Source organism: Poromitra crassiceps (genome assembly GCF_964638095.1).
Source record: "Poromitra crassiceps genome assembly, contig: HAP1_SCAFFOLD_58, whole genome shotgun sequence".
NCBI classification, from domain to species: domain Eukaryota; kingdom Metazoa; phylum Chordata; class Actinopteri; order Beryciformes; family Melamphaidae; genus Poromitra; species Poromitra crassiceps.
Window position 1 is genome coordinate 1,780,928 of NW_028152259.1, and position 17,057 is coordinate 1,797,984.

General features: G+C 43.4%; 1 protein-coding gene across 1 annotated transcript in view; it reads right to left on the reverse strand.

Annotated features, from left to right (window-relative positions):
- Positions 1 to 3,074: 3,074 nt before the first annotated feature.
- LOC310800740 (uncharacterized protein) overlaps positions 3,075 to 17,057 on the reverse strand; it is a gene marked incomplete at its 3' end in the record, with an annotated part of 30,569 nt that continues 16,586 nt past the window's right edge. The window contains exons 13-18 of the mRNA XM_083664667.1: positions 13,496 to 13,736; positions 13,295 to 13,338; positions 7,878 to 8,033; positions 7,533 to 7,675; positions 3,337 to 3,485; positions 3,075 to 3,187 (exon numbers count right to left, since the gene is read on the reverse strand). Of these exons, the coding sequence (XP_083520793.1) occupies positions 3,075 to 3,187; positions 3,337 to 3,485; positions 7,533 to 7,675; positions 7,878 to 8,033; positions 13,295 to 13,338; positions 13,496 to 13,736 (846 nt within the window). The remainder of the gene's footprint in view (positions 3,188 to 3,336; positions 3,486 to 7,532; positions 7,676 to 7,877; positions 8,034 to 13,294; positions 13,339 to 13,495; positions 13,737 to 17,057) is intronic.

The following is a 17,057-nucleotide window of genomic DNA, read 5'->3' on the forward strand; positions in this document are numbered from 1 at the left end:
GATGCCCAGGAAGGATTCTGGATGAATTAGGGGACGTTATTGTGGCATGTTTGGTCGTGTTTTGGCTTGCGTTGACTGCGGGCAAGTCGATACTCATGTTAGCAAAAGCCAGGAAATAGCCTTCTCCCCCTGTATGTATGGTAATGCCTGGAGTTGACCAAACTGAACAATCAAACAATGTTTCATAAGCATAACAGTAACGTTAGGCATATTTAGGACTGTTAAATTCATTATCCACACAAGACGGTAACGTTATTAGTGGGGCTGGTGGTAATTTCTATAAATGTAAATGAATATTAGTTAGCCGCGATTAGCATCAAGCTAATGCTACTAGTATGTGCAGTCCCACTGCAGTCAGAGCCTGCTGGCTGCGGGAAGTGGATACTCATGTTTGCACAAGCCAGGAAATAGCCTGCTCCCCCTGTGTGTACGGTACCGTCAAACAATGTACCGTAAGCATAACAGACAGTAGGCTAACGTTAGGCATATTTCCGACTGTTAGATTCATTCATTATCAACACAAGACAGTAACGTTATTAGTGGGGCTGGTGGTAATTTCTATAAATATAGCTAAATCTATTAGTTAGCATCAAGGGGAGCGTGCCTATGTTCCCACAGCCCTATGTTCCCACAGCCCTTTCTTGACTATTTTATAGAGCAGCAACGCGTTGAAAATAGAACAGTGGCGTAACATAGAGCAGCGCGTGTGCTGCGCGTTGCATGCTGACAAGCCACGGCCGGTGTGAGACTTTACATTAAATATAATTGAATCTAAAAGGCGCGGCGCGTTTTTTTGCGCGACATACATGTTCGGTGTATTTTGGCCTTAAGGAGCTAAGTTTAGCAAAGGACGTGTCAAAATTATGCCAGAGAACAGCACATGTCCACAAGCCAGGGCTACTAGCAAACAATCAAAATAAGATTAATTTTTTATTTATTTAAATAAATAAAAATATTGCACTATTTATGCAGTTAACTCAACCTTTATTGCACTATTTATGCAGTTCACTCAACATTTTTGTGCCAGGAACAGGCAATCTGCAAGTGCTGTCCTTTGAAGACTATTTCAAGATTTATATTTCTGGCGCCAGCAACGCCAATGGATCTTTTCTCCTCTCGTTTCATGACGGTGGAAACAGAAATTCTGAACAACTAAAACCTTTCCTCCACGGTTTCCAGGGATCAAGCTTCCATGAATAGCAGCCATCTGAGCAAACACTGTGGACCACTCAGCACCAATGGGGCATGGCCGCGAATTACGATCAAAATATAAGGGGGTCGTCGGAACTACACCTCTCCACCAAATATCGTGAAAATCCGTGCTGTAGTATTTACGAAATAGTGCATTTGGTTTTTCAAACTGTCGCAATAGAAACAACTATGGACAGATCGTGATCAACAAAAAAGTGTTCCACGCAACACGCCTTCACCAAATTTGGTGCAAATTGGAACATTCTGCATCGAAACGTTTAGATCACATTGTGTTTTGTTATTTTTTGTGGTTTTTTGTCTCTTTGACCTTACTCAGTCATTCGTAGTGATGCATTGTGTAAGTTGGATTGTGAATGCCTTTTTGATTCTTCATTAATACAATAAAATTAAATTAAAAATTAAAATGCACACAGACAAAGAGTAAGTAAATCTTAGTAAACGTGGGAACATTATGAGAACTAGTGCAAACCACTTCTTGTAGTTTAGGGGGCTGGGGCCAAATCTGATATGGATGAATTGCTAACTAGTGCTAGTCATATTGTGTATTTTTTCATGATCATGTGTATTCTTGCATGATCAAAGGCACACAAAACTTTGAGACTGGTGTGGTTGTGCAACAAGACTATTGTTGGGAAATGTGGGAACACAGGGCCTTATTTTGGAAGAAAAAAAAATCTAAGAAATGTGGGAACATAGGGCTGTGGGAACATAGGGCTGAAATCTTAGAAATGTGGGAACATAGGGCTGTGGGAACATTGGGCTGTGGGAACATAGGGGTGACCCCCGCATGAAGCTAACGACTCACCACCGCAGCTAAATGCAGTCAAACAATAATGTTCCATGACCATAAGCATAACGGTACTAACGTTAGGGTTGCATTACTTCACACAAGACGGTAATGTTAGCAGAGTTTCTGACCAGGTGGTCAGATACTTGTACTACGGAGTGACAGTAAAAATCTTGAAAATCCATTAGCAAGCAGCTAACGTTATCTGGTCAAAACCACATTACAGTAGCTACAAGCAGCAAGTTCCCTTCATGAACCGAAAACACAGTCCTGACTCTAGTTTCCCCCCCGATGTCGGTCACATTGCTGCTGTCTGGCCAGACGGGCTTCATTAGATAAATATTTATTTATTTAGTCTGGACTTTTTCTGGAGTCTGTGTTTGTTGTTTCCTTTAGCTAGCAGCTAGCGACGAGCGTAACGTTAAAAGCTACTTCAGCCATTTCCTGTTAGCGTCTAGACAAGAGACAAGCTCGACGTGAACGCGCGAGACGTCACATCCTCTAGCTGTGGCGGGAGATGCTATCCACTTCGAAACTGCGGTTTTCCATGTATCTTCTGAACGGCTGGTCGGAGAGAAACGCCCCTGGTCGCCATTTTTAAGTGACGTCAAGGCGCATTCACTCAGTGCCAATAATAAACACTTTGTGCACATTTATTTCTCGCCAGAACCAACGGAATGGGCCTTTAAGTACATGTTTCTAATTTATCAATGGGCTTTTTAATTTATTTTTTTAATGATCCAAGTTGCAGTGGTTTACCTCTGAAGTCGGCAGGCCTGTCCTCCCAGGGTGACAGCACAATACCCAGGGCTTTCCACTGGTTACCTGACAGGGCTGCTTCCTGTTCAGCTGTTACTGCCACAGCCTGCTCATAGGAGAACATGCTGATCTGGTTCGGGTTAAACACCACCTGCAGAAGGTGACATGAGCCAAATGAGGGGAGGCACGAATTGTCAAGATGAACACACCAACATAGATAACAAGACATTTCGGGTCCCAGAACAAAAGCTGAATAGAACTCCATAGACTTGTTTTGTGGAAGTCAGGTCAGTGTACAGTAAACTAGTAATAATAGTCATTTAAGACTTACACTAAACTGCTCAGGTGGTATCATTGAGATAGCCAGAGGTGTGATTCCTTCAATTTGGTCCCTCACCAAAGCTGACATGGACATATCTGGAAGACCAGCTGCACAACGAGAAAGTGAAGTAGCATCAATGCTCCCAGAGCTAAACAGCCACCAACATAACTGAGTGAAAAATCACATTTAGCAGATGATCACAGAGAGGATTGTTCATATCAGGGTGCTCAACATGAGGAGAGTGGATGTGTCTTACCTGCCAGAACTCCAATCTCAATGAAGACATCAGTCTTCCAGTTACCTGTGGGTCCAAATGCAAGACTGTGTTGCAGAAGGTCGACGAGAGCCAGCAACTGGTCTGGTGAGCAGGACAGCCTCAGCTGACCCAGCCACAGCACAGCCTTACTGCAGCCACCAGGGGGAGACAGCAGGTTACACAGTAAGTAAAGGGGACAGAAGTACCACAGGAATGAGTCCGGACCTGGATGTTAACACTTCCGCCTCTTATGTGTAAAAGTCAATGGGATTTATGTGTGAGGATTTTGGTTGAATGCTTGAAATAAGGTCTGTGGTTAACAAAAGTTTATGACTTTTATGATTTTCAGTACAGAAGCGTAGGCTACAGTGTAAATGAAGCTACAGTGTAAATGAAGCATACAGTGTAAATGCGTTTTTTTATGAGATTTTCAGAAAATGCTTCAACAGTCATAAAAGCGGTCCTCATATATCTACACACACACACACATACAGTACATATAGTGTGTGTGTGTATATATATATATATATATATATATACACACACACATACAGTATATACATATATACACACTATATATAGATCTTTTTGTGAATGTACAGCCCATTTTTAAACCAGCAGTATTTATATATAATACTAGTATAATAATATTATACTAGTAAATAGATAATAATATTATAGTATAATAATATACAATATAATAGTATAATAATAATAGATATATATACACATACACTAGGGCAGTGATTCCCAACCTGTGGTCCGCGGCCCCCTGGTGGGCCGCGAAGGTATTGCAAGTGGGCCACCAAATCATTTCCAAAAAAGTATGATTTTTGAAAAAAAAAAAAAAAAAAATCAATTTTTTTTTTGAAAGATTTTGAAAAATCATACTTGAAAAAGTATGATTTTTGTTTCTTTGATGTTATTGCTTTTGCTTGAATTGAAGGTTCATCTTTACATCATCTTTATATTGGGTTTGTGTTTATTTGTAACCCTATCGATTTAATGGGCTTTCTTCTGATATTTGGATTTTGTTTGGATCTGATATTGGATGTCAAATTGTTATGAGAATGCATTTTTCCATTGTTGAAGGATACCGTTATTTATTAATCATTTGTTAATTAGCCTGTTACAGACAGCCCCTTGCTTGTCATTTCTGACATCTGTGTGGTGCTGATGGACAGCTCCTTGAATGATTGGTGTGTGTGTGTGTGTGTGTGTGTGTGTGTGTGTGTGTGTGTGTGTGTGTGTGTGTGTGTATGTGTGTGGGTGTGTGTGGACAGCTCCTTGAAAACTGTAATACTGAAGGTGTTGCAACATGTTACAGGTGCTGTGTTAGTGACTGTGGAGCTTCCAACATGTTTCTCCTGTATTCAGTTCAGTCCTTTATGTTCAATTTTCAATAAAAAAGTGCTCTGAGAACGCATTATATGGCCTTTGTATTTATGGGGTCGGAGGTGGGCCGCGAACATTTTTGAGACATAAAAGTGGGCCCTGAGTTGGAAAAGGTTGGGAACCACTGCACTAGGGTATTCACGACTACTGAATTTTAGTAGTCATCGACTACTTCCAAATAATAGTTGACTAGTCGATTAATACCGCTGAAGATATATTTTTTTCACACAATAGAAATGATCAATTCTCATCAAAAGGGTCTCAAAAACAGCCAGTAAAGGGTTAACTTAATGTAGGCGGGACCAATGTGGAGATATGTGAAATAGCAGAGTCCTGATTGGCTCTGAGAGGCTGTTTACAAATGAGCCATTACACCCCAGCAGCTTGTCTGAGTTGGAGATAGCGACTGTTTGACTTCAGTAACAACATAGACGAGTCTTTCTGTCTATTCACCTTATTCACCACACCCACTTTTTCTCTCTTCCGCGTTCAACGCAAACGTATTTGTTCTTCCGGTTCAGCGCTAGTTGCCTACTGTGGCTAATATTAGCCGCTAGTTAGTTATGTTATATGGCAGTAAAATGCCACTGAATGACCAAATTGATATAACTTTTAACCATTTCGAGTAACACTGTTTCCATACGGATCACCAGCGTTAGTTTGTTTTTTATAAACGTGGCTATATTCATAACGTTTCTATCTCGGATGCGTTATTTTGAATCCCACATAGGTTACGCCTGGCGCAACCTAGGTGGGTTTCAGGACAAAACAGTCTCGACTCCACTAACGTCATCTTTAGAGCACAATATTCCTGGAATGCAAGTTTAACTAAACAGTTACATGTCCTCTGCATTCTACATAAAATTAAGATATTACGGGTTGTTTTATTTTGTATGTTACATACTTATTGGCCAAGATATGTTAGTTTATGGGGGAGTAATTCTGCCAGTTTAGGAGGAGAGTGTGGGCGGCCATCTTGCCTGCGAGGTTTTTGGCAAGTCTAAAACGGAAATACTATTACGAAATGACGTAATGCGGAAGCGTCCATGTGTGGGCAAAGAATAAGGTGAATAAGTACCTTCAATTCTGTTGATTTAACATGGCGTCATGTGGAAAATGAGTGTTCAAACAAATCTATGTTCAATTTATGTATTTATTCTTCACCACAGATGAACGATTAGTTGATTATGATGCATAGTGTCGACTAGTGTTTTTTTGTTGACTGTGAAAGCCCTAATATACACGTATAAACACTAGGGCTGTGAATCTTCACTAGCCTCACGATTCGATTACGATTCAGAGGGCTACGATTCGATTCGATTCGATTATCGATGCATCTCGATACATCTTAAATCAATGCATCACTTTTTTCCCCCAATATTCCCCAATGATTTATTTTTTCTCACTTTCTTTTTTCTCACTGCGTGACTACTTTTAAAATAAAAGTGCATTTGGAATTGCATTGTATTATGATCCATAATTAAAATAAACAACTGCATGTACTTCCATTATATTTTATTTGATTATTAACACATTGACTGCCAGCCGTTTTTTTTTTGCTGTAGGTAGCTTCTGCCAGGCCGTTTTTTGAGGATTCTGGCTCATTTTACAAGAGCCGAGGATTCTTTTCTGCTTGGAGTTTGTGAACACGAAGTTCACAAAAGTACTAATAGAATGTGTGCTTTCTCTGTCTAAAAGAGTTAGTTTGTAGAGTTAGTAGTTATGTAGATATTAGCCGTTGAGTACAGCATGGTTTCAGCTGTCTGAGAGTGAAAGCTGAGATAATCGCAGTTTTGTGAAATTCAATCAAACAGGCAGAACAGTCACTTTAACCATTTATTTTTGGCATCAGTGAGAGATCAGACATCCAAACAATATAGTTCCGAACGCCCTCTCCTTCAACTCCTCCCTCCGTGGGCGTGTCTAGTGGCTTTCAGCCTGCGTTTGTCACAAGCGAGTGCTCTGCTGCTGCTGCTGCGAGTTTGAGCAGCCTCCCTCCCTGGCAGCGAGTTTGAGCAGCCTCCCTCCCTGGCAGCGAGTTTGAGCAGCCTCCCTCCCTGGTAGCGAGTGTGGATAGGGCTCACTCGTCTCTTGGGTTTGAGAGCCCCGATGAAGCCCCGTGCGACTCTAGGCTTTATGCTGCCCACCCAGTCCATTTCTGGAACCCCCCACCGCAGCAGCGCGAAAGCGTCCCCGCCTACAGTATGAGAATGAGGCTCGTTCGTTTCTGGGTTTTCGGAATGCGTGCGATTCTGGCCTTTCTGCGGGCGTTTCAAAGTGTGTTTCACCCATAATATATTATGCAAATTTGCAATCCCCCGTGTGCTGCTGCTGGCGCGGCCCGAGAGCGGCGAGTCTGGTGACTGATGACTGTAAAATCGGCAAGCCATTTCCTTGAGAATGGAGGAAGCAGCCGCGGGAGGCGGCTGCTTTTGGTTGACTTTCTCTCTGTCGGGAGGGCACCGTCGCCACCTAGCTGGTCGGTAAAATAGATTATACACATTCTCTTCCTCCAATTCTGGGATAGGAGACGTAAAAGGGGTTGATCGATGTCCCACCGTCAAAAAAAAAAATGTTTATGTAAGCCGAGATATCTCGTCCTTGGCACTCAACGGTTGGATCATGTAAGCCGAGATATCTCGTCCTTGGCACTCAACGTGTTAAAAAAATAAATAAAAATAATAATAATCGATTCTTGACATTTGTGAATCGATGCAGAATCGTGCACGTCCGCATCGACGATGCATCTTATAATCGATTATTTTTGACACCCCTAATAAACACACACACACACGTCTCACCTGAACTCCACAGCATTGAAAAAACGCATCTCTGTTGTTTTAGCTCCACACACGATGTATCCCATCGCCACAAAAGTGCTGGAGTCCAGCTGTGAAGGTTTCTGCTTGGTGGCGTTTAACAAGCGGCTGAACAGCACAGCCAGCTAGGATGAAAGCCATGGAGAGAATGAGTGAGCGTAAAATAGCCTCAAACAGGATTGTAGGTGGATGTATTAGCAACGTACTTGTACCTTCACCCTGTATTGTATAGCATGCCAGTGCTACTTGTACAATTTGTTTCAGAAAGCGAGTGAACACACAACACAGTGGATGTAATATGTCTCCGGCTATGACCGAAGCTGATACCTGTCTGTCTGTCCAGGTGTTGACTGATCCCATGGCGTAGATACTCCTCAGCTCGGACAGACGGAGGGTGCCCAGCTCTGCTTCTGACATCTCCACCGCTAGTCCACCCAGCTGAGCGACCAGGGACGGAGACATGGAGCGGATGTGGCCATGCACCTTCATGCGCGTGTTCACGCATACACACACGCATGCATGCACACACACACACACACACACACACACACAATCCCAGAGAGACCCCAGTTAAAACATGGCAGACATTTTAGCAACATTTCACATCCATAAAACCATATTCACCAACTTAAAGTCTTTATTTATTGTTTTTGAAAAGCGTAGCAAACAATATACTAAAACAATATATTCTTCCAACAATAAGAAATCTATTAAATCACCTTTGTACATTTGTACTACATGTTTTGCAATTAAAAAAAGACAACCCTAACAACTGGATTTAGGAGGGGTTTCAAATGTAAACAGGAAGTATGGAAATGTCCCATAGGGAAGAAGCCTGGAATGAAATGCATGTGTGATGTGACGTGATGTGATGTTCTCACTGTGGTAGTTCCTGCATGATGGATGGCTGGAAGAGAGTCTCACCTCTTTGACTTTCTTGAGCAGCTGTTGGCGTTGGTAGGGTGTAAGGCAGTGGTTCCCAACCATTTTTGTGTTATGTACCCCTTGAGCTGTTTTACCATGCCGATAGTACCCCCTCACTCATGTGTGTCCTAAAGTTGTTATATTAAACTTATATTAAACAGTAGGCCTCTCTAACACATCTCATTAAATGAAAATAATTTGATTCCTCTTTAATACAATTTTGACAGTTTTCAATTGGTTCAGTTTTCAATCAGTTTTTATCATTTTGGAAATACATTGTAATCCCAATCTTTCCAAGTACCCCCTGCAAGCTGCTCAAGTACCCCTAGGGGTACACGTACCCCTGGTTGGGAATCACTGGTGTAAGGAACGGGTCGTGGCCCATCAAGGAACGGGTCGTGCCCCCCCCCCCCCTCCGGCTCTGGCTGATGGCCCTCCAGGCTTATCACCTTCCCCTCCCCCTCATCCCCCAGGCTATAGACAAGTTTCCCAGCGCTGGCCTAGGGCGGCGCCATAGCAGCCTTATATGTTCCCGGCTTCCGGTTAAGTCCACATAGCGTCCACAGCAGCCTGATGTTGCCAATAAGCTACGACTTAAATAGAGACTTATTACATCATATGTTTTCCGCCCCCTGTATGTTGAGTGTTGGTGAAAAAGAAAAATATAGCAGACGCTTTCTTTACTGTAGAGCGCCGTTTAAAAGCTGCACAACAAGCAGCATCAGTCCCGCCGGCCAGCGCTGGACCCGCTGTGAGGAAACACACAGGAGGAAACCGAAATGTCAAAACAGACATCCCTTGCTAGGCCAGTCCTTTTTTTTTTAATCGAGATCATGCAACAAGTAGCCTACTTCAGCCGAGGCCAGCAAGACGGCAGGAAAGAAACAGAAGCGTGCCTGCCGCCGTCAAAAGCAAAAGAGACCCGACGTAGGCTGTCAATTTAGCGGAGGTAAAAAGCCTTTTTACCTACTCGGGCGAATCAATCAATCAATCAATGGCTCGCGCTTGTTGCCCGACGCTCGTATGATGAGGAGATGAATCAAAATGCTTACCACCAATAAAGCCACATGCGAGCCGAGAACGAGTGCAGGAGAGCTGACGCAGGTGCCAGGTGTGGAGTGGGAGAGATTAAGGTGCGTAGCCTATTGCTGGAGATTCAAGTTGTGCGCTGTCTGCACTCTGCACTGACACTGTCGCACTTATTACTTTTAGCTGCGTTGTTTTTTCATCAAGGCAATGTCCAGAAGATATGGGTTCATGAATGTCTGCAAATGCAGATAGATAGGCTACAGTAGGAGTGTGCATGCATGTTGTCTGTTTCAATAACGAAAGCGTCCTTACCGAGAACGACGTGCCGACCAATTAAATATTCTTGCTGCGAAATCGGCCTCTTAATGACAACACTGGAATAATAGCCGTAATATTCATTCACAACGGGGGTAATTTGATGAAATACATAGCGTTACAACATACCCGACCTACTTTGTTGCTGTGGAGATATTGGTACGCTTCGGAGCTTTTGAGATTGTTCATCGCGTTGCCATCCACCGCCATTGATTCCTCAAAATACGCTATAATCCTGCCTGTAGTTACGTTCGGCCATTTACACATATTATCTTCCCATGTGTCCAGTGTCAACGGGTGTGGGATAGACACTCTTTCATTAGATAGGAGACTCGCAGAATGATCCCAAGTTTGCATTTTTTCGGCGGTCGCTATGGCTACTACGGTAGTACGTTACGCTTCTCCGTATTCACAAACACCGGAACCGACAGACACGATCGCGGCCGAGTCCGGAAGCAAACCGGAAGTGCCCAGGAAACTTGTCTATACCCCGTCACCCAGAGACGAGGCTACACCGCCCCTCCCCCCCCCAAAGGGCTTCAGAGCTGATGATGCCCCCCCCCCCACCCACGCTGACCATCACAGCGGACCAGGTGAGGAATCAGCTTATGAGGCTACACACTAGGAAAGCAGCTGGCCCGGATGGCGTCAGCCCCATGCTGCTCAAAGCCTGTGCCCCCCAGCTTTGTGATGTGCTACAGCTGATCTTCAACAAGAGCCCGAGTCTCCAAAGGGTCCCCGTGATGTGGAAAATGTCCTGTATCGTCCCTATACCTAAAAAGCCAAGACCCTGGAGAAACTCGTCCTGGAGCAGCTCAGGCCTATGGTCAAACCATCCCTAGACCCCCTCCATTTCGCCTACCAGCCCCGACTGGGAGTGGGGGACGCTGTCATCTACCTGACCAACCGCGCCTACGCCCACCTTGACAACCCGGCCAGCACTGTGAGAGTCATGTTCTTCGACTTCTCCAGTGCTTTCAACACCATCAGGCCGGCTCTACTGGGTGAGAAGCTGACGGCGATGCGGGTGGATGCCCCCCTGGTGGTCTGGATTGTGGACTACCTGTCTGGCAGACCACAGTATGTGCGCCTGCAGAACTGTGTGTCAGACAGAGTGGTCAGCAATACAGGAGCACCACAGGGGACGGCCTTCTCTCCCTTCTTCTTCACCATCTACACCACGGACTTCACCTACCAGACAGAGTCTTGCCACCTTCAGAAGTTCTCTCACGACTCTGCGATAGTGGGATGTATCAAAGATGGCGACGACGATGAGTATCGGGATGTGGTGGCCAACTTTGTCACATGGTGTGAGCAGAACCACCTGCAGCTCAACGTGTCAAAGACAAAGGAGCTGGTGGTGGACCTGAGGAGGGTCAAGGCTCCGGTGACCCCTGTTTCAATCGACGGGGTCAGTGTTGACATAGTGGAGGATTACAAGTACCTTGGAGTGTACATTGACAATAAACTAGACTGGGCTAAGAACTCTGATGCACTCTACAAGAAGGGGCAAAGCCGTCTCTACTTTCTGAGATGGCTGAGGTCCTTCAACGTCTGCCGGACCATGCTGAGGATGTTCTGAGTCGGTAGTGGCTAGTGCCTTCCTGTATGCTATTGTGTGCTGGGGCAGCAGGCTGAAGGCAGCGGATTAGTGTTAATTTCGTCGACGAAAAATGTTAGTCGACTACCTTTTTCCCCAAGACTAAGACGAGACTAAAATGTTCAGACTTTTAGTTTCATTGACTAAGACAAGACTAAAATACTCAAACTTTTAGTCGACTAAAACTTGACTAAACAAAAAGACGATGAGGTTGAATAAATATGATAAAAACTAACAAGGACATTTGACACAGGACTAAGACTACGACTAAATTTAAAAATAGACAACAAAATTAACACTAATTATAGACTGTTTCCCCCCCTCAATGCAGCAGTTCAGTTTCCTGTGTTGCAGCATCATAGATCTAGCTGACATTTAGCTGTCTGAAAAACATTTGCAGTAGTTACAACAGAATCCACCCAGTCTTAGCTAAGGGTCTTATCTATATGTGTATGAGGCATTGTGTTCCCAAAATGTACAGCTACTTGCTTGTCTACATTATATCCAGAGAGGTCTGAGTGCTTTCCACACAGCACAGCCAGCCTCCCTCCATTCTCCCCTCAGCTGCGGGCTGAGCAGGGACTGTAAATATGCCGACACTGGCCCGGGTGGGCAGGGTCAGCATTAATTTCCCTGGGAAAGAGTTGCCAACACTGCTTCGAAATACCATTACTAGTGAAGCGCATCAGCAGATTTAGTCATTGACTAAAACTAGACTAAAATGTGAACAGTTTTTGTTGACTAAGACTAGACTAATATACTTATGGTTTTATTTGACAAAGCTGAGACTAAAATGCTCAAACTTTTAGTCGACTAAAACTTGACTAAATAAAAACAGGATGAGGTTGACTAAATATGACAAAGACTAACAAGGACATTTAACACGGGACTAAGACTAAGACTAAATAAAAAAATAGCCGACAAAATTAACACTACAGCGGATGCCAACAGACTCAACAAACTGATCCGTAAGGCCAGGGACATTGTGGGGCTGGATCTGGGCTCTCTGACTGCGCGCACACACCTACACACACACACGCACGCACACACCTAAACACACCCACACACACCCACACACACACACACACACACACACACACACACACACACACACACGGTTGAATGCTCTCATTTAGGACACTTCATGCCCAAAAGAACATGTGGGACCAAGTAAAAGTTAGCTTTCCTGCTCAGGACTAGACAGGAAGTGGTGCGATTTTGCTGCGTCAAGTTACCTACTGTATGAGTTAACCAGGGTGAGACAGGAAGTAGAGCGATTTTGCCTTCAGAGTAAAAGCTTAAATTGTGAAACTTTTTTCAGATTTCCCCTCCATTTGTACTTGGCCAATTTCCCCCTGCTCTGCTGCCCAGGGTCACTGCTCCACCCTCTGCCAATCTGGGGAGAGCTGTAGACTAGCACCATGCTTCCTCCAAGACATGCCAGCCGCTTCAGGACACATACCCTTAATCTGGCTTCCCACCCGCAGACCCATTGCCCGACACCCGACTAATCCGGGGGCGCGAACCTGCGACCCTCGTGTTGGTAGGCAGGGAATCTACCGCTACACTACCTGGACGGCCTAGATTGTGAAACTTTTGAGAAAAGTTGGAAAATAAAGCTGGGCTGTGCAGAGCAACAGAAATTGTTTGAGAGGTATAAAAGTATAATGTAATAATATAAACGCACCACACATTGTCCAGTCTTCAGAAAGTAATACAATTATTTATCTATTATGTATTAATTTAATTTAATTAATTAAAATGTATTTATCAATGTACTTTGTTGCTCTGTAAAGCACTTTGCACAAGCACTGACAATTGTTTAAAGGGCTTTAGAGATTAATTTGACATAGTTTTCAAAGCTATCTGGTTTTACCTTTGGAGAAAATGAGGAGTTGGAAGATCTCTCTCTGGAGCATTCTGGGGAAATGAAAACACCAGCATGTACACTTTAACTTTGAAATAACCACTAAATAAAGATTGTGAAATAAACTCCTAAGTGTATTACTAATAAATGCCACTGGATGAATTAGAGTACCAGTAGTCATGTGTCAATAGAAGTTTAGAAGACACCTACCCCCTGCACCCAGGGGTGCTGGAGGACCTGAGCAGCACTGAGACGCAGAGTGGGTGCTGGAGGAGCTGAGCAGCACTGAGACGCAGAGTGGCTGCTGGAGGAGCTGAGCAGCACTGAGACGCAGAGTGGCATCCCAGACCAGCAGCTTGGATATGAGGTCCTTGGCTCCCTCTGAGATGTGAGCCCAGTCCTTGTCTGGAAACTCATACTTGCCCTCCTGGATGCTCTCAAACAGGTGACTCTGAGGAGAGATAATATCACAGAAAATTAGTTAATATTGTTCATATATCACAGTTTCGTAGTGTTACAGTCATCCCCCTTTCGCATGTAGATATGATCAATATTTATGTCTTTGTTGTGGCTGTTCATCTTTTGATCTTATGGTGTCTTTTTGTCCATACGGGGCTTAAAATGGCGTCTGCCTCGGCCCTCGAGAGGTCAGTCTGGTACGCACAGCCACATCACCTGTGGACAGTTGATATTAGTGTCTGTCTCATTTTGCTTTGCTTTGTCACTTTTGTCCTGTCTCGTGTTTATGGGACCCCTTTGATCACGTGAGGACGGTCCTGGATTGCCTCACGCAGGATGCTTCTGGAGGCCACATCAGCTAAAGCCTCCAACCTATAGTAGCAGACTCCAAACTAATTCAACCCTACTCCTCCTACTACATTAAGAATTTGATCGATCAATCTATGTTAACCGATTAATCGACAATGTAGGCAAAATGTAACTTTCACTGCTCATACAGAGGAAGAAGAAAGCCAAGCTAGCAGACACAAAGTCCAGGGTGGAGAATTACACCCAAAAAGACAACAGTCATCATTGTAAACATTGTAATACAATGTTGAAATATCTCACGCCCACAATAGTCCATGGGCCAAGGCTGAAATTTTGACATATCGGTACCACCTGAGGTGACCGCACGATTTTGTTATTTTTGTCTTCCTACATGTCTCTAGTTTATATTTTGGTATGATAACCCTTCCGATTTGGTAGCTTAAGGATAGTTATCACTCTGTAAACAAACCTACCCCCAAAAATGACAAAACCCTGATTTCATCATATCTCTGAACCACACATGATAACGCAGAAAATGTGATGTCTACCCCTATGTTTTCATGGTCAGGGATTACAATGACACTCTATACAACATCATAAACTGTTCACATGAATAGTTAATGGTGAATTCAGTGATGTTTTGGTGAATTCAGTGGTGTTTTGAGAAAGATACAATGCAATTAGTCCATGGGCCAATGGTGAAATCGGTACCACCTAAGGGGACCGCGCACTTTTTGTATTTTTGTCTTCCTACATGTCTCTAGTTTATATTTTGGTATGATAACCCTGCCAATCTGGTAGCTTATTGATAGTTATCACTCTGTAAAAAACCATATAAATGACAAAACCCTGATTTCTGTGTATTAGTCCAGATGATATGTGAAAATCATGTTCACTTTTTCATAAAAGCATGAAACTTGGTACGCATATAGTTTGGGGCCCCGTAAATCTTCAGAAATTGAGCCATCACAAAAATGCTTCGTGGTGGCCATTTTAATTCCGCCATAAGTGAATTATGTAGTTTGCATCATATCTCCTGAATCACACATGATAACACAGAAAAGGTGATGGCTACCATATAGAACATCATAAACTGTTAAAGTAACTAATCAATGGTGAATTTAATGACGTGAGAAGGAAATCACAGTTTCTGATAACTGATGCTATAACCTCAATTCCATGACCACTCTCTGGCTAACATTTTTTGATGAGTAATTTGGGTCAGGGTTACTTCTATGGGCCTTTTGTTAAAATAGCCCCCAGGCCCCTCCCAAACATCCTGCGACTTTCTGCCAGACGGCCAAATCCAAGATGGGGTTTACCATTTTTAGAGTAAGGACGGAGATTAACAATGGTGAATTATAGCTATTTTAATTGCAAATTCATGCCTACCAAACATGGTTTAGTATTGACAATTATTGTGTTTTGAGGGTAATTTCATAATTATGTTAGTCTCGCTGGCCAGCCTCCCCTCCCTACCGGGAGAGGATAGCATCAGTTATCAGATACTGTCATTTCCTTCTCACAACGTCATCAAATTCACAATTGATTAGTCACTTTAACACTTTATGATGTTCTATGGTATCATTGTAATCCTTGACCATGAAAACGTTGGGATAGACATCTCCTTTTCAGTGTTAGCATGTGTGGTTCAGGAGATATGATGCAAACTATGCTTATGGCAGAATTAAAATGGCCGCCACAAGGCATTTTTGTGATGGCTCAATTTCTGAAACTGTACAGGGCCCCAAACTATAAGCGTACCAAGTTTCATGCTTTTACGAAAAAGGGAACATCATTTTCACATATCATCTGGACTAATACACAGAAATCAGGGTTTTGTCATTTATATGGGGGTAGGTTTGTTTACAGAGTGATAACTATCCTTAAGCTACCAAATGGGCAGGGTTATCATACCAAAATATAAACTACAGACATGTAGGAAGACAAAAATAACAAAATCGTGCGGTCACCTCAGGTGGTACCGATTTTTGCCTTGGCCCATGGACTATCTAGGACCAAATAGAAATGGAACTGTGTCACATGATCTTGCATGCAAGGTCAGTGTTTGTTACATGTATGCTAAAGACACGTCTGCTGCAATATCCCACTGATCCCTTCCTCATGTTGGTGTTCATCACACAAGCCAAGGTCACTGTGGGTTTCCTTTCTTACACTAGCAGCTTCAAATATATCTTGGTATAAACAGTGAAGTCTAAATGTAACAGAGGTATTCGTCATTGCAAAATGGCGCCATCTACTGCATACAGTAGATCTAACACCTATTTTCAGCATCCCAATGCTGCATCTGACCGTAATTGCCACGATGCAGTGGCATGGTGGTCTGCAACAGCATTGGGGTCAATTCAATCAATCAATCAATCAATTCCAATGAAACATTGGAAGTGAATTGGAATTTCAGGAAGTTTAGTGAAATTAATATTTTTTTTCTTGCCGGATATCTGAGATTATACTGAATATCATGCAATGTTAAAACATTTATCAAGTATTTAACAAGTATCAGCTAGTCAGATACACTAACTTAATTAGGTACAGTGTTCTTGAAGCGGGGCGCAGCGTCGAACGAGATCCGGCACCCAGAGCAGCAGCATCACCAGCTTTTTCTCTCTAAGTCCTGGGGGTCAACAACTAAACAAAAAAACGTAATTTAGCCACCTAAAACAACGCCCACCTAAACAAATCGATATCCGTGTACATGCACGCTCTATTTTGACAATTTTCAGCGCTTTACTTTTCCGCAAAACAGCAGTTTCATTCGGCACTGCTTTTTCTCCCAACCGTACAACTACCGTATTCCTCCGCTAAAAGCCTGCACAGAGCACAGAGCCGCGGTTTACAAAACAGGAAGGCTTAGAAGAGAGATAAAACACTGACTTACTTTAGAGACAACAAGTCACCTGGCCTCTCTGGTCTGGGACGTTTTCCACAATTTATCCTGGGAATGGTGAAAAAGGTCTGCAGCCAGGGCACCCAGGCATTTAGA